General features: G+C 40.9%; 2 protein-coding genes across 15 annotated transcripts in view; one reads left to right on the forward strand and one right to left on the reverse strand.

The window, feature by feature from the left end:
* ZAR1L (zygote arrest 1 like) overlaps positions 1–7660 on the reverse strand; it is a 47974-nt gene extending 40314 nt beyond the window's left edge. For 2 of the 9 annotated variants that reach the window (XM_084981438.1, XM_084981437.1), the window contains exons 1-4: positions 7003–7660; positions 5227–6249; positions 4605–4697; positions 1497–1571 (exon numbers count right to left, since the gene is read on the reverse strand). In XM_084981438.1, the coding sequence (XP_084837564.1) occupies positions 1497–1571; positions 4605–4697; positions 5227–6009 (951 nt within the window). In that variant the 5' untranslated portion in view covers positions 6010–6249; positions 7003–7660. Of the gene's footprint in view, positions 1–1496; positions 1572–4604; positions 4698–5226 lie in introns of all 9 variants that reach the window. The other 7 variants (XM_084981443.1, XM_084981440.1, XM_084981439.1 and 4 more) reach the window with 7 other exon arrangements.
* A 47-nt stretch (positions 7661–7707) lies between these two features.
* BRCA2 (BRCA2 DNA repair associated) overlaps positions 7708–22614 on the forward strand; it is a 52123-nt gene continuing 37216 nt past the window's right edge. For 5 of the 6 annotated variants that reach the window (XR_014819155.1, XR_014819156.1, XR_014819158.1 and 2 more), the window contains exons 1-10: positions 7708–7881; positions 8581–8686; positions 11428–11673; positions 17509–17614; positions 18181–18230; positions 18321–18361; positions 18561–18672; positions 19425–19474; positions 19760–19871; positions 21178–22296. Coding sequence is in view for 3 of the 6 variants with exons in the window: in XM_084981409.1 (XP_084837535.1) it covers positions 8620–8686; positions 11428–11673; positions 17509–17614; positions 18181–18230; positions 18321–18361; positions 18561–18672; positions 19425–19474; positions 19760–19871; positions 21178–22296 (1903 nt within the window). In the remaining 3 variants the exon portion in view is untranslated. Of the gene's footprint in view, positions 8038–8580; positions 8687–11427; positions 11674–17508; positions 17615–18180; positions 18231–18320; positions 18362–18560; positions 18673–19424; positions 19475–19759; positions 19872–21177; positions 22297–22614 lie in introns of all 6 variants that reach the window. The other variant, XM_084981410.1, reaches the window with a different exon arrangement.

The raw sequence follows: 22614 nt of genomic DNA on the forward strand, positions 1-22614 counted from the left end.
TGTGCTATGGGTGCAGCCCTAAAAAGCAAAAAAAAAAAAAAAAAAAAAAAAAAAAAACCTCCCAGATGGAGTTCCCATCATGGCTCATCAGAAACAAATCTGACTACTCTTCAGAAATTGCAGGTTCAATCCCTGGCCTCACTCCTTGGGTTAAGGATTTGGCATTTGCTGTGAGCTGCGGTGCAGGTCCAAGACACGGCTCAGATCTGGCTGTAGCTACAATTCCAATTTGACCCCTAGCCTGGGAATCTCCATATGCTACGGGTGCAACTCTAAAAAGACAAAAAAATAAAATCAGTAAAATAAAAAAAAAAACCCTCCCAGACAAGATAAAATGTGTCACCTTCAGACCTGCACTACAGCAAGTATTAAAATGTGTTCTTCAGGTAAAAGGCACGTGGTCCCAGACACAAAAAGGACCTAATAGCAGCAGAAACGGTAAATATACAGCAAAAGTGACATGAATTATGCCTACATAAAATAATGTCTTATGAAGGAACAACAGCAGCACAGAAGTTCGGATGAAGTGATAAGGAATTGGGTGTTCACTGCATTGCCAAGGAGACGTCACACTGACTCGTCCGCCTCTACACAAACTGCTCAGGAATCATGCTGTCATCTCCAGGTAACTACCAAAAGAACACTGAAGAATGAATAACTGCCAAAGTAATAGCAGGGGGATTTTTTTTTTTTAATCCATTCAAGGAAAACCAGAAAACAACAACAAGGAGTATACCAATAAGAAAATGTATTTAAATCTAAAATAATCATAGTCAACAGACTATGTGAGAATGTCAGAGTAGAAACTCGAAAGATAAATCATTTATAAACTATTAGACTCGTTTTTTTTATCATTTATTTCTAAATAAGTATTTTTAACGAAATGAAGGATTTAGGTTAAAAAAAAATCCTTTGATGATGAAAATCAACTACGTCACACTCTTCTGAAAAAACTTAGAGGTTTCCTGCAAGCTGTTTTAGGTAAGAACTCACCCAACTCTGTGACTTCCTAGACACTGGGACACCAGGGAATCTGATCGCAGCTCTTAGACTTACTCTCTATCTAGCCCTGGACAAGTTATTTTCGCATTGAACTTGAGCTTTCTGCTCTGTATGATGGGAATCGTACCTAACCCAGAGGTTAGATGACAGGAGATAATGCAAAGGACTAGGTCCCAAGTGTGGCACGTGCTAACAGCTCACTAAAGCTTACCTATTAAATGACTGCATCCCAACTACACACAGGGTGGCCGAGGAAAAACGCACATACCACATACATAAACATACCATACAAAGCCATTTAAGAATACATCTCCACCTCCCACCCTACAACAAAAAATGTTTTCTCAAATATTATAAAAATTCAAACGTATAGAAAACCTCACATTCCTACACAAATATCCAAGTCTATCAAATCCGAACATCTTGCCGCAGAAGCGTCATGCTTAAGAAAGAAAACATTTACAGACACAAATGGAAGTATTCTATTTGCTTACCTGGCACTGGATTGCCTCTACTCGGTAAGGGTTAAAACTCTTTTGGCATTTGCAACAAAGTTGTTTGAAATAAACCTAAAGAGAAATTTGTCTTTAGTACAAGTTTCTAGGGACCCTAGGCTCCCAGTTCTTAATTTAAGGAATCCATTCCATTCCAACTTGTTTCTTGCTCTCGCCCAGCCTCTATGCTGAGACCTTTAACTCTGTGGGTGCTACCAGTTCCTTCTTCTTTGAACTACCATTTCCCTTACCTGTAAAATCCCGAGACCCCTCCCTTTTTCTACAATCCTGACAACTACCCCATTATGGACATAAAGTACCATCGCAAAAGTCATCAACCGGAAGCAGCTATTAGCATTGTATTCGTTGTACAGGCAGAACCCGTGACCTTCTCCTTTCATCCCGGTCTATTTGCCCCACTTTTTCATTTATCCGGCATTTTTCCACTTGAAATTCAAATCATTGTTATCCACGGACAGGCAGGGTTTCTAGGCTTTGGGCCTTATCGTATGTACCTTCCCTCTTGCCCTCATTTGGTGAGCTCCTCTTTGCCAACCTTTCAAACCCTACTTGGACGTCAAGATGTCATCCCTCTGAGAGGGGGAACCTTCCCCGTCCTGCATTATTTCTGCACCATGTCCGTGCCACACATGCCAACACCTTTATCACCAAATCTCATTTTTTTCCTGTGTCACTCCTCTCAGAACACATTTCTTCAGGATAAATTCTGTCTTGATCTTTGAATCCTAGTGGCAGGAGTGTTTGAATGAAAAAGCACTGTTTTTCTTTCTGGCAAGAGAGGTAACTGTGGTTTAGTTTAAACATCTCTTCAGTTGGTAAACGGCTAGCGTAAAAAAAAAAAAAACAAAAAAAAACTAATAATCAAGTTTTCATTCTAGTCTTAGCATCACCTCCTTGCCCTCTCCCTCTCGTCCTTAAACTGGAAAAGCAGTATCCAAATGGCAACAGCACGGGGGCCTCAAGCTCAAATGCTTGTAGAATGAGAGAGACCAGATGCAGACTGTTGCAGAATGCAGGGCACTCACCCGGATAAAGGAGACAGAGCTGCCTATTCCCCAACCAACTGCCCTCACACTTGAAGTCAGAGTATTTAATGACCATAGTCTGATTGTTCAGCAAAGTCTGGAAATGCAGAATGTGAAAGCTTCTTCCATTTTAATAGGTAGACAACTAATTCCAATTAAGGGGGCGGGGGTGGGGAGACAAAATTAAATAAAAGATGTGTGCTGGCCTATGAATTTCAACTCCCCTCAATGCAAGTTCTCTGAACAGTGAACTGAAAACAGGAGACAAGGGCAGGGGTTCAAGAGGGAGAACTGAGCCGCCCCAGCAGAGGGAGAGCGCGCCCCCCCTTTCTGCAGCCCTCACACCCATGACTGTCCAGAGAACAAGTTTGGAAGGAAAGAGAAATAAAGTGCAAATGATTAAGTGATTAAAAAAAAAAATGGTACTTCAGTCATTCAAGGAACTGAAATTGTATACACAGGTAAGATGGTAAATATAAATGTTCTTTACAAAATGCCACAGGCCAATTTTTTCTCCAGCCTTTATTACAACTCCTGAAATCTCCCACACTTCCTGGGATGGGCTTCCTGCACTGCAGCACCGAGGTGGGTGGGAGGGTTGCAAGTCAGCTTGAACAGGGGCAGCGACCTGGAACTACGGGGCCCCGGGTAATACATTTCAAGCCTCCAATCCCACATCCCACCCACCAACAACCGTAACCCCAGCACGGCTGGGAAGGCTGTGGTGCCTGGCTTCTGGGAGGATATGCCCACCTTACAGGGGGTACGGGAAAACAGCCTCTACTCCTCAGCACGCCCACTTCTCTGAAAAAGGGGTTTTACATTTCCTCTCCTACCCAGCCCCCAATCTTTTTTTTAAAGCAAATGGAGATGTGTAGAATTGGTGGAGGGAAAAGGAGTTTTGAAGGACAGTTACTTTCCAAGAATAGTTTCTAAGAGCTAAGGATGTTCCAACAGTAATCAGATGAGATCAGAGTAAAGGCCTCGTAATCAAGACACGGAGCAGCAGGGAGGAGCGCAGTCCCATCACCTCCTCAGAAATCAGAGCAGACCCTGTGGGCTACGTGATGGCAGGGGCAGTCCTGTTCCGGTTTCTGTTAATCCAATGATTAAGGCAAGTTCCCTGGGAAAAGGACATGCATCAGGCCAGAACCGACTTTGGAAGGACAGGAAAGGACAAGCAGAGAACCAACGAGCAGGTGTGGGGGGTGTTTTGGGGACAGCCGACCAGGGAGGAACCGACAGTGCCTGAGCGCCCCTCGAGGTATGGGATATCAGAGCCAGTAGTGTTCCCATCAAGTCAAGGCAAGAACTTGAACTTCTGCCAAGTGATCACAGGGTCAGATTTTTTTCAGTGTTACTCTTTGCAGCCATTGCTCAGCTTGAGCCCCTCAAGGCTAGCTAACCTGTACCACAAATTAGTTCCCGTATTGCTCCACCTTGTGGACAGACAGTGGAAATTTACTAGAGCTAAGGCCCAAATCTGTTCAAATGCACTAATTAAAAACAAATGGTTACAGAGAGTTCCCATCATGGCTCAGCAGTTAATCAACCCCACTAGTATCCATGAGGACATGGTTCGATCCCTGGCCTCGCTCAGTGGGTTAGGGATCTGGCACTGCCATGAGCTGTGGTGTCAGTCACAGAGGTTGTGGCTGTGTCATAAGCCCACAGCTGGCAGCTACAGCTCTGACTGGACTCCTAGCTTGAGACCCTCCATATACTGCAGGTGTGGCCCTAACAAAAAGGTGGGGGGCGCAGAGGGAAATGGCTACAGCAACAAGTCCCAGGACACAGGAGAGCAAGGGTTCATCTAAACAACCTGACATTTTGTCCAAGGGAACTACCCAACCAAATCTAACGCTGGGATATGGTTCAGGCGCTCTGGCATTTTGGTGGACGGCCCAGTTCGGCTCCGTTCAAACACTGACGGAGCACCCATTAGGTGCGGCCAAGATGGCTGGGGCAGCACCACAGCTGCACTCCATCAGGATTGTACCCCCCCCCCATGCACCATCTGCCCGCCCCAGCCTTCGCCCTGGTCCCACTCACTCTTACTTACCTTGTTAGTTCCAGAAATGCACCAGACATAAGCACTCTCCCATCTGGTCTTACAATCTTTACAGTGAAAATAGCCATATTTTGGTTCTAAAAACTGCAAATAAGGAGGAAAGGTCCTTTACTATCTTAGTGTTTGAGGGGGGAGCCTGTTCCTGTGGCCTTGTGTAAGAAAAAAAAACAAGAAGCCTCCTTAACCTCAATCAGAGCTCTTCTCAAGGTCACAACATCGACTCCGGTCTCCTCTCTCAAGGACTCATTACTCTGGGATGCTTCTTGCGGCTCTCAGACTTTGCTAATCTATTTTCCCCAAGACCACTCGCACCAACTTCACAAAATGAAGGGCTGATCACGTATTTCACAACCTGAAACCCTCCTTTGCCCCTCATTCCCAATAGCTATGGCTCCCAAACACTGGGGTTTCTAAGGCTTCAAGTGGGCACCCTATTTTGCCCCCAAGGGACAAAGCACCTATGCCATGTAAAATACATGTTTTCAGAACTTGCTCTCCATCAAATAAAGGGAGGGAGCAAGAGAAGATTCTGCTGTCATTGCTCTAGAAATGGAAAACAGGAAAGAGGGAATGGGGCTAGCAGAGGGCTGCGGGGAAGGCAGAGAGGGCTCACCTGGAAGGTGGGTTTCGGCCGGAACGGAGCACCGCCACCTCCCTGAGCTTGCTTGTCCTGGCGTTCCTCCGGACTCGAGGCATCTTCCTCCCCCGACGCATCGTGCTGGTGGCACTCCTCCCGCTGGTCCTCTTCTGAACTTGGTGTTGGTGGTGGCGGCGGCGGCGGCTGCTGGCCAGGCTCCGCAAGACCCAAAAGTGCTTTCCTCTCCTCGTGTTCGCCATCCTTCCGCAGCAGCCCCACGCCCTTGCGGTCCATCACCGACGAAGAGACCCCCCAGGCGGACCCGGGCGCCTGCTGGCCTGGGCCGCTCCAGGGAGAGCGGCTGTGCAAGGTGCGAGGCCCCAGCGAGCACTGCACGGACTTGTCCACCGGCGGGCTCACCTGCACGCCCACCTCCTTGGTGTTGGCCTTGCACAGCCTCAGGCTCAGGCTGGGGTTCATCTGGGAGAGAATGGCCTTGAGCTGGGCCCTCCTGCGAGGGTCCACGCAGTAGTCCGCGGCATTGGAGGGCACCAGCAGCCCCGGCCTGGCCAGGAAAGCGGGGGGACCGTTGTTTTGCCTCCAGTCGGGCTGTTTGTGCTCAGCGAGTCCGGGGTGACCCAATGGCAGCGTGTTCCCGTAGCCCGGGTACAAGCTGTAGGGAACACGCACAAAGCGCTCCATCCGCCCTCCCGGCGCCCAGGCACAGCGCAATATCCCAGGGCAGTTTGTTTGCGTCCTTATTTTACCTTCCATCTTCAACCGCCCCCTCTTTCTCCACACAAGTTGATTCAGGTTCATCCGTGCTTCTTCATTTATTTCAGATCGGGCCGGGTGCTGCTGCCTGTTACCGTAATTGGGGGAAGGAAGGTGATCTCCTTACCTGCAGAGGTCTAATTGCCGCCGATCTCTAATTGCTCTTCCCTGTCTCTTCGATTCTTTTTTTCAAAGCTGTTTTTCATTTAACTTCTTATTCACACACATGCCCTAAGTTAGCAATTCATTTAGTTATTCGCATAGGGACTCCCCATTTTAGAGGTCCTGTTTTAAAAGATACCATAGATCAAATTCAAGCAGTAAATCATTTGAGCTGCCACACTAGAAGAGTGTGTATAAGAAAGAATGCTATGCACAGCTAATGAGTGTAAAAAACCTGGTACCACAGGAACAAGGAGCATAAAGTTATGGGGAGAGGGGGCAGTGCTATGGTAAAAAAATATATTTGGGAAGGTTGTATGACATACCAACAGTTCTCATTAAAACACTCCAATGAGGACCCTTGCCTCGCCCCCCTCCCCCCCCCAAAACAGGGTGTGAGGAGGGAAGCAAATTGTTCTGACCTTGAGGGTAAATACAGATTTAATAGGATAGTTAAGTACCTGAAGTCACACACACACTTGAACTGAAACCCAGTCTTTGTTGACCAGGCAACTTAAACTAAGATGATTCGATTTCCCCATCTGAAAATACCCAGTGATTTATAAATTATTATAAGACTAAGCATGATATTTCTTATAAGGCACAAAGCAGAACAACTCACAGATGTTCACTATGTGGTAGCTGTTATTGGGTAAAGATCAAGCGCCTGTGTTTCTTTGCTATTTAGACCTGGATGATCATAGCTGTGGTACCTATCTGTATTGGTAAGACTTCCTACTACAGCTAAGGATTATCAAACTAAAACGACACCCAAGGAACCAAGCAGAGGCCACCCTTTTTCTAATCCAAGGTTGCTTCCATTGTGCACTGTCCAAGAGCCTTCAGGAAGCAGCAAGGCCCATGAGCCGCTCTCACCTCCAGAATCCAGCCGAAGGTTTTCTAGGTAATACTATAAACCTGAATTAAGCCTGGTGCTAAGCATATCTTGCAGGCGGTCTGGAGGGGAAGTCGGGCACAAAACAGTGCTTGGTACCCTAGGAATGTCAAGGGATATTACGGAAGCCCCCACAGGGAAGTACTTAATGCAGGAGACTTGAGGCGGGTTTTACAATTTTTTAAGCAGGGAAGCGGGTTCAGAGGTTTTGAAAACCAGCTGCCTGTGGACTAGAACTAATGTCCTCTGGCTTTAAATTGCAGCCCCTTCTACCCTAGAGGGAGCAGGCAGCCGGGAAAAGGAGTCATCCACAGCCACGGACCACTGTGGGGTTTTCGAACATCTGCGCTCTTTGGGGGACGCCCACTCTTAGAACAAAGACTTTTCAAAGACCCCAGGCCCTGTCCGAGGGGGCACCCAAACGTAGATGTAGCGGAGAGAAGGGGAAGAAGTCGGGGAGTGTACACAGGACGCGCGGTCCCTCCCAGCAGCGCGGCCTGCTACTCTGAAGGCTCAGAAGAGTAACGCTGGGTACAGACTCGCAGGTAGTTAAACAATGATTGGCTTTGGCCATAAAAGGCAGCGGCGGCGGCGGCCCGGCCCCAGCCTGACTTCCGGGTGGCGCGCACGTTGCGTGCCGCGTCATGGCGTCATCGCGTCACGTGTCCCGAGAGCCGGCTTTTGGCGCGAGCGTCTGAAACCCGGTGGGCGGAGGCGGGGCTGCTGGGGCTCTGCGCCCTGGGTGCTGTTTGGGGCTGTGGGTGGCGGCGGAAAGGAGTCTGGGGTCAGATTCCTCATCGAAGTGCCGGCGCGGGTTTTGTCAGCTACTCTGGCCAGAGAGAGCTGCACCTCTGAAGGCGGTTAGTGTTGGCAGGAGTGGAGACCGGCCAGGCTTCCGCGGTCTCAGGCGGCGGGGAGCGCGTCTCGTGCACGGGTGGGAGCCGCGGCCTCCGGCCCGGGATGGACCCCGCCAGCCCCTCGCAGGCCCGGAGAGGGACCTGCTCTCAGGGCCAGAGGTTCGAGCCCCGCCCCTTCCCGGGAACTCCATTGCCCAGCTGGGGGGGGGCCTCTAGTCCCAGAAGTCCCAATCCGAAATTTCCTTAATTGGAAATATGATAAAGTTATTTTAGCGGAATCTTGCTCTTTTGGAAAGTGTTTTAAAACCTATGGCACACTGTATCTTAGTCCCCAGGTAATTGCTGTGTTACGAAGATTTACTGATTGGGCATTGCGAAATGGTGTTTATCTCATAGCCCCTGCTAACTGCGCCGCCACTAGCCACACGTGACTAGTTAACTTAAGAGAGATAATACTATTGAAAATTCTGATTTTAAGTCATACTTGACACATTTCAAATGCTTAATGTGGCTAGTGGCTGCCGTATTGGACGGCACAGATATAGAAAGCTCCCTTCATTGCGTTGAGTCTTGTCCCAAAAGTGGGACCAAAGTAAATAGACAATGTAATTTTAGGCAAGTTTACCCGCTTCCGATTTTACCTCAGAGTCACTTAACAAGGACTGTATCCTGTGAAGTATATTTTGGTGTTCTCTTTTGCAGACTCATTTACCAAACGTCGGAGGCATATTGTAGATAAAAATGCCGATTGGATGCAAAGAGAGACCAACTTTTTTTGAAATTTTTAAGACGCGATGCAACGAAGCAGGTATTGACAAATTTTATATAAATTGATCAATTACACTGAGAAAAATGTTTTCAGAAAAACATTTAACTGTGCTGCTTGCTGAAAAGAATCCAATACTTCACATTTTTGTTTACACCATAAACTGTGCTTTATATAGAGTCAAATCAGTTAGGAAAATAATCATTTACATTTAACCACATGGTTAAGTGTAGAACCTGTAGTGGACAAAGAGGAGACTGGCCCTTTGATTGGCAGTAGAATTGTTTTTTTTCAGCAGAAAACTTTTAGCCACATCAGACGCATTGGTAACATAGAGCAGAATACTGAGACCAAACTTCTTGGTCTCAGTATTCCTTCCACTCTAAAAATGATGGAGGACCAAGAGCTTTTGTTTATTATAGGTGAACATATTAGAAATTTAAAAGAACTTTTAAAAAGTTATAACTTAATAATAAGTAAATAAACCCATTGTATATTGATGTGAATAACATGTTTTTGAAAAATAACCACTCCCCCAACGGGAGAAGAGTGACATTATTTTAACATTTTGCAATTCTCCTTCAGTATCTGGCTCAGGAGAAGATGGCTGGATTCTTAGACCCGTTTTGTGTTTGATCTGTTACAATGTTGTTTGGAAGAAGTGTATGAAGAAAACCCAACCTCACTCAGCAGTGTAGTTAGAAAAAGGAGTATTTTAATGGTCTTCAGTTACTCTTGGGTATTTTTCTTTGGTACTACACCAAAGCTTAAGTAGTAGCGTCTTAGAAGTTACAATGTGGAATCTGAAACCATGTAATGAATTTTTCATACTCTTGTTACATTAAATTCAGTTAGTGTTTCTTGCCTCTTGAATAAATCTTTTATACATGTTGTAACATCATTCATGGATTGTATGAAAAATATTGATGTTCTGAATTACACAGACATTCCGTATATTGACATACTGCATTAGATATTATTAAAAAATCATGGAGTTCCCTGGTGGCTCAGTGGCTTAAGGATCCAGCATTGTCACTGTTGCAGCTCGGATCTCTGCTGTGGTGAGGGTTCTATCCCTGGCCCCGGGAACTTATGCATGCCACAGATACAGCTGAAAAGAAAAAAAAAAAAAAAAAATCACATTGATTACTTGACTGATGTCATCAGAAAAGTTTTAGGAAGATGTCAAGCTCAAAGCCTGATAGAGTTTAACGAACGTCTTATTCTCATTTGGAAGCTCACATTTTGCTATCGGCAACAAACTGTTGTTTTCCCTGAAGTAACAGGCTCGGTTCATTCATTTTTGAGAAAGTGTGTACCAAGTCACTCAACTCAGAATAACTTAATCATTCTTTCTAGTAAAAATGGCTTTCCATGAAAAAAAGTGCTAATTCGGCTCACAGTTCATCACATGAGTGCTTTTCTAGACGACTATTGTACTTACATATACAGAAATGCTTATGCATGCTTCCCATTTTGCCACAGAGAATATTAAAAAGGTATGCTGTAGGATTAGATTTTAATAGAATTAACTTTTGCTACATTGTTAAGGACACTCAAAGTTAAACTTGCTTTTTGTCTTTGTTTTTTAACAAAGGCATGTCGATGAAGACCGCAGTGACTACTAGTGCAGTGTGGCCACTGTCTTGACTGATGTAAAGTTGTCATCGGTTTTACCCACCAGCGGTGCGGACGTCCACATTGTGAAAAAGGCAAATGATGCCTAATAGTATGAAAATAGTTTTGACGTTATGGGCCTCTTGAAAAGGGTCTTACGGAACTTCCCTCCAAATTTCCACGGACCACGCTATGAAAACCACTACTTTAAGCATAGATCATGGGAGAAATTTTGACATTCTCTATGACAGAGACTCTTTATAAGGCCGTACCTGTGACATGTGAAAGTTCCTGGGATAGGGATCAAATTGGAGCTGCAGCTGCTGGCCTAAATTACAGCCACAGTAATGCCAGATCCTAGCCATATCTGAGACCAACACTGCAGCTCATAGCAGCACCGGATCCTTAACCCACTGAGTGAAGCCAGGGATCGAACCTGCATCCTCATCAATACTAGTCAAGTTCTCAACCTACTGAGCCACAATGGGAATGCCGACAGAGAATCTCTTTATTCTGTTTTATTTTTGAGTCTACCTGTCTCTTGTGCCTATTGATTTGTCACAGCCACTTAAGAAATGTTGCCACTTATTTGAATTGTATCTGTGGAATGCATTCTTTTTTTTTTTTTTTTTTTTTTTTTTTGGTCTTTTCTATGGCCGTACCTGCAGCACATGGAGGTTTCCAGGCTAGGGGTCCAATTGGAGCTATAGCTGCTGGCCTACACCAGAGCCACAGCAATGTGGGATCCAAGCCGTGTCTTCAGTCCACACCGCAGCTCATGGCAACACCAGATCCTTAACCCACTGAGAAAGGCCAAGGATCGAACCCGCAACCTCATGGTTCCTAGTCAGATTGGTTAACCACTGAGCCATGACGGGAACTCCTGGAATGCATTCTTACTATGGATGATTTTTATTTCTGAATTGTGAATATAAAAGAAAACTTTAGAAGAGCTATTATAGCTAATAATCTCCTTGTAACTTGTGTAAACTCCTGTTATACCTTACTACAGGATCATAAGAGAATAGATTAATGATAAGTGTACCTTGAAAGTAATCCACAGGCAAAGTCCAGGCATCCTTTTCTTTATTATAATCTTTATTGGCTCATGGATTTTTTTTGTGTTACTGATTAAAACCCAGATGGGATTCTAATTTTTCTTACAGATTTAGGACCAGTAAGCCTTAATTGGTTTGAAGAACTTTCTTTAGAAGCTCCACCATATAATTCTGAACCTTCGGAAGAATCAGAATATAAAAATAGCAGTTATGAACCAAACCCATTTAAAACACCGCAGAGGAAACCTTATCATCAGTTGGCTTCAACTCCAGTAATATTCAAAGAACAAGGTCTAACTCTGCCACGGTACCAGTCTCCTTTAAAAGAATTAGATAAATTCAGATTAGATGCAGGTAAGTGATGCGGTTGACTAGAAAAAACATGAACTAGTAATTCAGACAAATTTGTGTTAAAAAAAATCCTGACTCTGTTGTTAAGCATGTTGTGTTGGTCAGATCAGCCTCTCTGGCCACACTTGACCTGCCTCAAAAGTGGAAATGATCAAAATGCTACCTAGGTTTGGGTTATATAAAATAATGTACGTACATAATAAATGTTCCTTTCCCTCCTTCCTTCGATTAGTGTATCCTGCCCAGTGAGATTTGCTGAATTGTATCTTTCCTATACAAAAAGCTTAGGGCTTGTTTTGATGTTAAACTAAACTATATGCATGTTATCACAGATGACATAATATTTTTAACAACTGTGGTAAATATCTTTTGACATTTGGAAGTATGTTTCCTGGCCTATGTACCAGATGTTTGCAATTTATCATGTAATAAGACTGTATAGTCATTCACATATTTATTACCTGCTTGATTTAAGTAATATACTCTCCCTTTCTTTGGAGTATTGTTTTCTAGCAAGGGGAATTAACAGAATACAGGTAAAATGTAGTCTAAGCTTGAATGTGGTGCATGCCAAAAGAAAAGTACAAAAAGTATAATGAGTGTAAATAGTATTGGGGTTGATTAGGGATGTTTTCAGTTGATAGAAACCTTGACGAATGGATGAGGTTCAGAAATTCGAAGATGGGGTAGAGTGAGCATGTTCTAGGCAAAGGGAAAAGCATGAGGAGATATAGTTTGTGAACTTAATTCAGAACTGTTTAGAGTGTTGCATGTCTGAAAGGGATCAATAAACAACCTAAGGCTAAAAAGAGCAGATTTAGAGCCAGGCATTGAATGCCAAGCTAATGAAATTGAATTTATTTGGTGAGTTGCTGAGCAGAGAAATCCCATGCAAATTGAATCATGCTACTTCCTGCTTCAACCCTCTGATTACCTCCCTTTGCCCTCATGATAAAATCCAGACTCCTTAATATGATTTACAAGGTCCTTTATGATCTGTTCCTTCATTAACTCTTGCCTCATCTTTCCATAATTCCCTTCCCACCCACCCTCAATGTACCATTCATTCATAATGATTTCTGTTTGAAACCACCATGCTCTTTGGCTCTTTACACATTGTTTTCTCTGCTCCGAAGTTACTTCTTCTTTCGTCTAGCTAACTGGCACTCATCTTTCAGATCTTGGCTTATCTCCCTGCTTCTGGGAAGTATTCCCTAAGTATTCACTTAGCTTCTGGTGCAGGAGACTTAGATAAGTAATTAAACTGTAATAAGTGCTATGAAAGATAAACTCTTTAGAAAATGTGCATACGAAGAGGATGTAGGTAATGGGCAAAGATTTCCTTGTATGTTATTGGATGCCTAGGGGTATACATAGTGAGTATTCAGTCAATATTTGTAGAAGAAATGAATATTTATTTTGCTTAGAAAGCCTAATAATCTGGCAGCCATCTTTGAAGCTGTGTTTTTCAAAATGTGATGCCTGGACCATTAGAATCTCCTGAAGTGCTGACTGAAGAGGAAGATTCCAGGCACCACTCTGAATCTATTAAATTAGTTTCTCTGGAAATGGAGGTCATGAATGTACATTTTTTAACTACTTGGGTGATTCTTATAGGAAGAGAAGATTGCAGGCAAGGAGGTCAATTAAGAGACATACACAGTGGTCCAGGTGACTGCCTGAATTAGAGTAATGGTAGTGACAGTGGAAATGGAAGGTAGATAAGGTGAATTCAAAAGAAAGGATCGACTCATAGGTTAAGAGCATGACTGAGAATGTCATGGAGACATTCGCAGAAATTGTAAGCACTGGGGGAAAAGCAGGTCTGAGAGGATAAAAAAAAGTAGGTTGAGGTTTGGGCGGCAGTTTGAGACCGTAGTGGGATGTGAAGATGGAGAAGTCCTGAGAGCTTTGGGGACTCTAGGACTGAAGCTGAAGAGAGTATCGGCAGAAGAGACCTCCACAGGAGCCACCTCTCAGTTTGGAAAGTGAGAAAGTCATCACGTGCAGTGAGAAAATTTATTATTGATATTGATGAGGCCTAAGATAGAGCCACAGGGGATATTTAGCAGGTAAAATACAAAGGAGAGCACAGAAAAGGGAAGCATCCATTCAACAAATATTCCATGCTTCCTTTGTGCCTGGCAGCTTGCTTGGCATTTAAGATATAAACATGAATAAGATGGCCTTTGACCTCTGGGAACTCAGTCTTGTATGGGAGAAAATATGTAAATATACTGGTGGGTATGTGTTATACTAGGAGCATGTACAAAGTACTATGTTGTGAGCATAATAAAGGGAACAGCTATCTGTCTTAACGTGGTCAGGAAAAGCTCTAAACCAGTTTATTCTCAGTGTCTTGCATCCTGAAAGACATACCTAGAGTTGGTGATTTATCATCTAATTGTAATCTGCTGGGACTGGTCTATCTATAAGCAGAGAAGGGTAGGAATGAATAAGGACACTGTGGGCTCGCAGCTCTATAACTTTTTTAAGGTTACAGGGCGTAAATAATTCTGTTGACTGAAGTCTCTTGAGACCTTTTGCTTTTGAGTTTTTTTTTTTTTTTTTCTTTTCTGAAAGAATTTTTATTGTAAAATATACATAACAAAATTTATCATTTTGGCCTTTTTTAATATTACTCAATGAATTTCTTACATTTATGGTTATACAATGACCATTACAACCCAGTTTTATAGCATTTCCATCCCAAACCCTCAATACATCCCCCCCGACCCTGTCTCCTCTGGAAACCATAAGTTTTTCAAAGTCTGTGAGTCAATATCTATTCTGCAAAGCAGTTCATCCTGTCCTTTTTTAGATTCCCCATGTAAGTGATAGCATTTGATGTTGGTGTCTCACCATCTGACTGACTTCACTGAGCATGATTATTTCTAGGTCCATCCATGTTGCTGCAAATGCCATTATTTCTTTCCTTTTAATGGCTGAGTAATATTCCATTGTGTGTATGTACCACGTCGTCTTTATCCACTCCTTTGTGGATGGATATTTAGGTTGTTTCCATGTCTTGGCTATTGCATGTAGTGCTGCAATGAACATTGGAGTACCTGTGTCTTTTCGAGTCATGGTTTTCTCTGGATAGATGCCCAGGAGTGGGATTGCTGGATCAAATGGTAGTTCTATGTTTAGTTTTCTGAGGAATCTCCATACTGTTTTCCACAATGGTTGCACCAATTTTCATTCCCACCAACAGTGTAATAGGGTTCCCTTTTCTCCACACCCTCTCCAGCACTTAGTGTTTGTAGACTTCTTGATGATGGCCATTCTGGCTGGTGTAAGGTGGTACCTCATGGTGGTTTTGATTTGCATTTCTCTAATAACGAGTGATGTTGAACATCTTTTCATGTGTTTTTTGGCCATCTGCATGTCTTCTTTGGAGAACTGTCTGTTCAGATCTTCTGCCCATTTTTTGATGGGGTTGGATTTTTTTGGGCATTGAGCTATAGGAGGTGTTTATACATTTTGGAGCTGAATATCTTGTCAGTCACTTCATTTGCAAATATTTTCTCCCATTCTGTGGGTGTCTTTTCGTTTTGTTTAGGGTTTTCTTTGCTGTGCAGAAACTTTTAAGTTTAATTGTGTCCCATTTGTTTACTTTTGTTTTTACTGTCATTACTCTAAGAGGTGGAGCTGAGATGTTGCTGTGGTTTATGTTGGAGAGTGTTTTGCCTATGTTTTCCTCTAAGAGTTTTATATACAATATTTTAGAAGTTTGTTTGGAAGTGCAAAAGACCCAGAATAGCCAAAGATATCCTGAAAAGGAAAAATGGAGCTGGAGGAATGAGGCTCCCATACTTCAGACTATACTACAAAGCAGCAGTCATCAAAACCATATGGTACTAGCACAAAGACAAAAAAATAGATCAGTGGAACAGGATAGAAAGCCCAGAATTAAACCCACGCACCTACAGTCAACTAATCTATGACAAAGGAGGGAAGAATATACAATGGAGAAAAGACAGCCCATTCAAGAAGTGGTGCTGGGAAAACTGGACAGCCACATGGAAAAGAATGAAATTAGAACACTTTGTAATACCATACACAAAAATAAACTCAAGATGGATTAAAGACCTAGATACAAGACGAGATACTGTAAAACTCTGAGTTTACTTTAAATTCAATATTGAAATGTAGGAGTAAGACTTAAGCTGTTTTTTAACCTACTTAATTCAGTTGTAACATCTAATATATTAATTTTTTTAATTATCCACAAAATTCCATGAGGAAATGTGCTGTTCCTTCTTCTCAGCAGTCTTTTTTTTTTTTTTTTTTTTTTTGCGTAAGATCACATGAATTTATCTTAGCCATCATTCTGTTTATTTACAAGAAGTATTGAGGGTTTGGGATGGAAATGCTATAAAATTGGGAAATATTTGAGTATGAACTTGGTTTTGCCTGGTTCATTTTATTTTTTATTTCTTACACATTCCATTCTTTTGCATTTCTTTTTATTGCTGAGCCAAAACTTTATTATTAAGTCCTATGTTTACATTAGGGTTCATTCTTTGTATAGTTCTCTGGATTTTGAGGAATGTATAATATCATGTACCCACCATTACAGTATGGTTTAAAATAGTTTCACTGCCCTAAAAATCCCCTGTGCTCCACCTATTCACCTTTTCTTCCCCCTAAACCCCTGGAAACCACTGATGTTTATACTGTCTGGTTTTGTCTTTTCCAGAATGTCTTGTTGTTGGAGTCATACAGTATATAACCTTTTCAGACTGGCTTCTCTCACTTGGTGATTTTAGGGTCCTCCATGTCTCTTAGTGGCTTGATAGCTCATTTCTTTTAATCACTGAATAATGCTCTATTGTATGGATGTACTAGTTTGTTTATCTGTTCACTTATTGAAGGACATCTTGGTTGCTTCCAAGTTTTGGCAATCATGAATAAAGCTGCTGTCAACATTCATGTGCAGGATTGTGTGTGGACCTAAGTTTTCAGATTATTTGGGTAAATACCTAGGAGTACAATTGTTGGATCTCATCCTAAGGATGTGTTTAGTTTTGTAAGAAACGGCAAACTGTCTTCCAAAGGGACTGTACCATTTTGCATTCCCATGAGCAGTGAACGGGAATTCTTCTTGCTTCACACCCTCATCAGCATTGGATGTCTGTATTTTAGATTTTAGCCGTTATAACACTAACACGGCTTATTTTTCCAAAACTTCTTTAAGTTAGAAATTATAGGATCAGTTAAAGAACCCATTTTTAAGAGCAATTTTTGAGTAATAAGTGCCTCAAGTGCCAAATTTGTGATACAGAAAATAAGAATGTTGAACAACTATAAATGGTATTTGGTAAGCCACATACAGCTTTAGAAACCCTAAATGTATGAGCATTGTCTTAGAAAATAGATGTGTTCAATAAGAACAGAAGCAAGTATTATGTGTCACTGTCTACAACCCACTTTTCTAATCCATTCAGCCAGTATTTGTGGTATGTCTATTACTTATCAGGCAGTATTGTAGTTTCTAAGGATACAGTGATAAATAAGACAAGTTATTTATTTTGCATGCCACTTCCATACATTTCAAAAAAATTTCCCTACTGTATTCTTAACTCTTTGCAGTTCTATCTTGAATTGTATTATTCATGTGTTTTATGCATATTATATGCTTCATATGGTTATTGAATGGGGGTAGACATCCCTTTTTGGGAGGAGTCAACAAACTGAGAAACCAGTTCAGACTGAATTCCCCATATGTTCTCATTCCCATTATAGATGAGACTTTTTGTTTTTAAATATTTCCAGAGAATGAAAATTCACAACCCAGAGCATATTTGTTCTCACTCAACTACCATATTGTTTCAGGAAAGGATATTACCAACAGTAAACATAAAAGTTGTACAATGAAGGCTAAAATGGATCAAGCAAGTGATATTACCAGCCCACCTCCAAATTCTTGTCTTAGTGAAAGGTATGAAGTCATTACATTAAAATATTTAAATATTTTCCTTCACGTGATGTTTGTTTTATAGAAATGCATCTAATTTTTATGGTATTGTTTTGCCTTAGAACCTAGCAGAGGATCTTCTGTTTTTAGATAATTTCCTTTTTGGTTGAGTCCTTTAATAAAATAATTTTTACATTAGAAACATTTACTTTGTTTCTCTTAATATGGAATTCACTGGTTTTTCTGTGTATCATGGAATTTTTAACTAACAATTAACTTATGAAAAGCAATGCCTTTGAAATATCCACTTTAAATTATTTGCGTACTTTGAATTTTTGGAGAGAATGTGATGCTATTTATGTGTACTTTATACATTACTTCCAATGGAGATTTTAAACATAATTTAGTGATTGCTTAGTTCTTCATGAGATAATACCTTTCTAAAAAATAATCTAAAAATATTACAAACTAGTATAATTCTAATGATAGAAATGACTGAATCCTTTTTTTAAATAAGATTGGTATTTTGCCTCTCTTTGCTATTTTTGTTCTCTTGAATAATCTTAAGGATTTGTTCTGTTTTGTTTTAGTCCTTTTGTTCTACGATGTACACATGTAACACCACAAAGAGAAAAGTCGGGTATGAATTAAAACAAGGCTTTTTATTTTTCAAATGCTCTAAATTTTAATAAAAATAAAACTTAGTAATTCTCCCTTGTTTTATCCCCAGTGGTATGTGGAAATTTATTTTATACACCAAAGCTCATGAAGGTAAATATTCTTCCTGGTTTATTTTTACTTTGTAGTAATTGAGAATTTGACATGTCATCATTTTGCCCTGAGATTTACAGATAGATACCTACTGACTCACATAGGCATTCAGTATATAATAGATGAAATAAAAGTGAATAAAATGTATTCTTAATCATCAGTGCACTTCTGTGAAAAAAACTGTTTTCTTTGTTTCCAGGGTCAGACACCAAAACGTATTTCTGAAAGTTTAGGAGCTGAGGTGGATCCTGATATGTCTTGGTCAAGTTCTTTGGCCACACCACCAACACTTAGTTCTACTGTGCTCATAGGTAACACCAGCAAATGTGTGTTAGAGAAAATGATGCTGGTAAATCTGTAGTGCTTCTGTTAAAAATATTTATATGAAAAGATAATTCGATAGCAATCAGGTTAGATAATACTGTCTTTGATAGGTGTGTCAGTAGCTCAGAATAATTTTATTCTATGTAGTGTAGATTTGGATAAAACTCAAGTGCATTAAATAGTATCTTAGAGGAGTCAGATTAATTTATGCACAGACCAGGGTTTTTTTTTTTTTTTCCTAGCCAGTACATTCCATTTCGATTCCTCTTTAGCTGAGCATTTAGCGTTCTTCTTTTCTTGCTCCGATGAAATACTAGAGATATTATTAGAAGAACGTTGAAAAGTGAGAAGTATTGAACATACGATATGCCTTTCTATCTACTGTACTATTATCTAAATAAGTACTACAGGGTACAAGTTTGAGCTTTTAAGTCATGACATCATAGCTTCATGTGATTTTCCAAGCCTTTGTGGGCAGTATTACCTTTAAGTCGGGATCACCATGGGTTTTTCACCACTTTATGAGTGGTGCTCAGGAAGTATGAGTATAGCTTATCCACTGTATTGACTGACCTTTGTAATTACGCTACTTGGATCAGTTCCTTTTGTTGCAAATCTGTCATTTAATTTAGGAGTGCATGTTTCTTTTGATCGAAAAATACACAAGCTTTACATTAACTGTAGTGTTGGATGTGTAAGGTAGTGTAGGTAAATTGAACTTTTTTTTTCTTTTTTACAGCCAGAGATGAGGAAGCATCTGCGACTGCATTTCCTAATGATGCTGCTGCCGTAAGTAAAAATGACAAATTGATTGTGCTGGTGCAATAGCATATGATTTCAGAATACCTTGAAAACTTATTTATCTAGCATTCTTTATTCTCTGATTTATGATTTATGTAAGCCGTTGGGGAAATCCCTGTACTTATTTCTATGTGTGATTTTCTTTGACTTCCTCCAGAACTCTGCTGTTTCTTGGTTTAAGTTGGATATACTGAGAGTTTTTATACTAGTAATTTTATGTGAGAGTTTTTTGAGAGTTTTTATACTAGTAATTTTAAAATACAACTTTTGCAGATTTTGAAAAGCTATTTTTCTAACCATGATGAAAGTCTGAGGAAGAATAATAGGTTTATTCCTTCCGGAAGAGACAATGAAAACAAAAATCAAAGAGAAGCTAAAAGTCATGGTAAGTCCTTCTGTTAACTTGAACTACTGTTTTTAAGGGACATCACTGAAATATTGCTCCTCTTTTCTTAAAGAGAAAATACACTGCTTCTTTTGTCTCTTGTTATTCTTTTTTAGGGTTGCACCCACAGCATATGGAAGTTCCCGGACTAGGAGTCAAGTGGGAGCCACAGCCGCCGGCCTTTGCCTCAGACACGGAAACACCAGATCCTAGCCGCACCTGCGACCTACTCCTCAGCTTGTGGCAACAACGGATCCTTAACCCACTGAGGGAGGCCAGGGATCCAGTCCGCAGCCTCATGGATACTAGTCGGGGAACCCACTGAACTGCGACAGGAACTCGTGCTTTTCCTTTCTTGATTACTGAAGGTTTTGAGAATAGAAACTAACTTGATTTAGATGAAAACGTCATGCTATTCACGATGCTACTGTGACAAAAAAAAAAACCAGAACCTATAACCCAAAACATAAGAGATGCAGAGTAAGACTTATAATTAACAAAACATGAAGACCTTATTTTCTAATGAACAAGTAAGTATGGCAGTTCCTATCATGGCTCAGTGATTAACGAGCCCGACTAGTATGCATGAGGACTCAGGTTTGATCCCTGGTCTCGCTCAGTTCGTTAAGGATCTGGCATTGCCATGAGCTGTGGTGTACGTTGCAGACGTGGCTCAAATCCTGCATTGCTGTGGTATAGGCTAGCTGCTGTAGCTCCGATTCAACCCCTAGTCTGGGAACCTCCACATGCCACAGGTGCGGCCCTAAAACAAAGACCAGAAAAAAAAAGTAAGTATGGTTGCACATATACCAGAGGTTACCTAATCAGGTCACTGGAATATTGCATATTCTTAGTATGTGTGTAAATCTGCGTAAACATGTAGGATTGGATCTGTGCGTGTGTGTGTGTGTGTGTGTGTGTGTGTGCGTGCCTGCATATGTGCATATAACATCAGATTTTACTGCCAGTTATACGGCCAAAAAATTAATTTGGAACATCTAGTTTGATAAATCTTGAATATTAAATTGTGTTTATGTAGTAAAATTGAATGAGTTTTATATAAAACTGGTAAAGTTTATTGAGGATTGAGATGAATGAAAGGCTTTGGGTACACTGGAATCAGTCTTGACCAGAAGAACAAATCAAGGTTGGTGCCCATGTACCCCAAAAATAGCTAGCCTTCAGGATAATCTTTTAAATGCTAAAGGGTTTTTTTTATGAATTTAATGTATACTATTTCTATGAAAAATGTTTTGGTTCTGTTATAAAATGTTCTTAATAATGCTTCTGTTTTGAATTTTAATAGGATTGGAGAAAATGTTAGAGGATTCGTTTGATAAAGTAGATAACTGCAAAGATCATTTGGATAAATCAACACCAACTGTCCTAAAAGATGAATTACATGAAACAGTTGCAGATATTTCTGAAGAAGATAGTTTTTCACTGTGTGTTTCTAAATATAAAACAAGAAGTCTACAAAAAATGAAAACTGGAAGGACTAGGAAAAATATTTTCAATGAAACAAATACTTATGAATATGAAGAAGCTAAAAAACAAATGACGGAAAATAAACATTCATTTGTATCTGAAACAGAACCAAATGATGGGGATTCATTAGACTCAAATGTAACAAGTCAGACGCCCTTTGGGAATGGAACTGACAACATCTCCAAGGAATTTGTGCCATCTTCAGCCTCTGAATGGTCTCAACTGACCCTCTCCGGTCTAAACGAAACCCAGATGGAGAAAACATCCCTACTGCATATTTCTTCTTGTGACCAAAATAATGCAGAAGAAGACTGCATAGGCACAGACAAAGAATGTACCAACGTCATTACTGTAGAAAATTCTTTGCCACATATAGCAAGCATGTCAAAAACAAGGACGATATTAAATGAAGTAACAGTGGTAAATAAGAGAGATGAAGGGCAGTGTGTTGAATCTCCTGACGATTCCACTGGTGTGGAAAATCAAGTAATATCTGACTCTTCTCTCATAGCTTCTCCACTTCAGGGGATCAAAAAGTCTCTATTCAGGATGAGAGAATCCCCTGAAAAGACAGCCAACGCAGATTTCCCTAGTAATATGACTGATCCGAACTTGAAAGAAGAACCTGAAGCCTCCAGAAGTGGATTGGAAATACACACTCTTTGCTCACAGAAGGAGGGTTCTTTATGTATGCATTCAGCTGATAATGGAAGCTGGCCAGCCACTACCAAATACACTTCTGTAGCTTTGAAGAATACAGGTTTAATATCCACTTTGAAAAAGAAAACAAAAAAGTTTATTTATGCTATAAATGACAGAACATCTTACCAAGGACTGAAAGCACAGAAAGACCAAGAATCAGAACTAATGAACTCTTCAGCTCAATTTGAAGCAAAGCCCTTTGAAGCACCACATACATTTACAAACACTGACTCAGGTACCTCTTTGTGTGTGTGCGTGCACGTGTGTGTGTACGGTTTTATGGACAGTGACAAGTTTCTTGTTTGAATATGTGAATCATTTTCTTTAACCTTTTTGAAAAAACATACTGCCTGATTTCATTCTATAGGGTTTTGTTTTTTTGTTTTTCTTCAATAGTGTTTTGGGTTTTTTTTTTAATTTATATTTTATATTCAGTATCAAGCAATATCAAGCAGTGTCAGAATAGATTATTATTTAGGCTTTTGGTTACCAATGTTCAGAATCATTTATTCAAACTCACTGAGTCAGTTTGCATAACATATATAATCGTAAC

The sequence above is a fragment of the Sus scrofa genome, chromosome 11, assembly GCF_054392235.1.
Source record: "Sus scrofa isolate SSC_HxYL_T2T_F1_AM1 chromosome 11, Sscrofa_HxYL_maternal_Yorkshire_Landrace_v2.0, whole genome shotgun sequence".
In the NCBI taxonomy this organism is placed as follows: Eukaryota; Metazoa; Chordata; class Mammalia; order Artiodactyla; family Suidae; genus Sus; species Sus scrofa.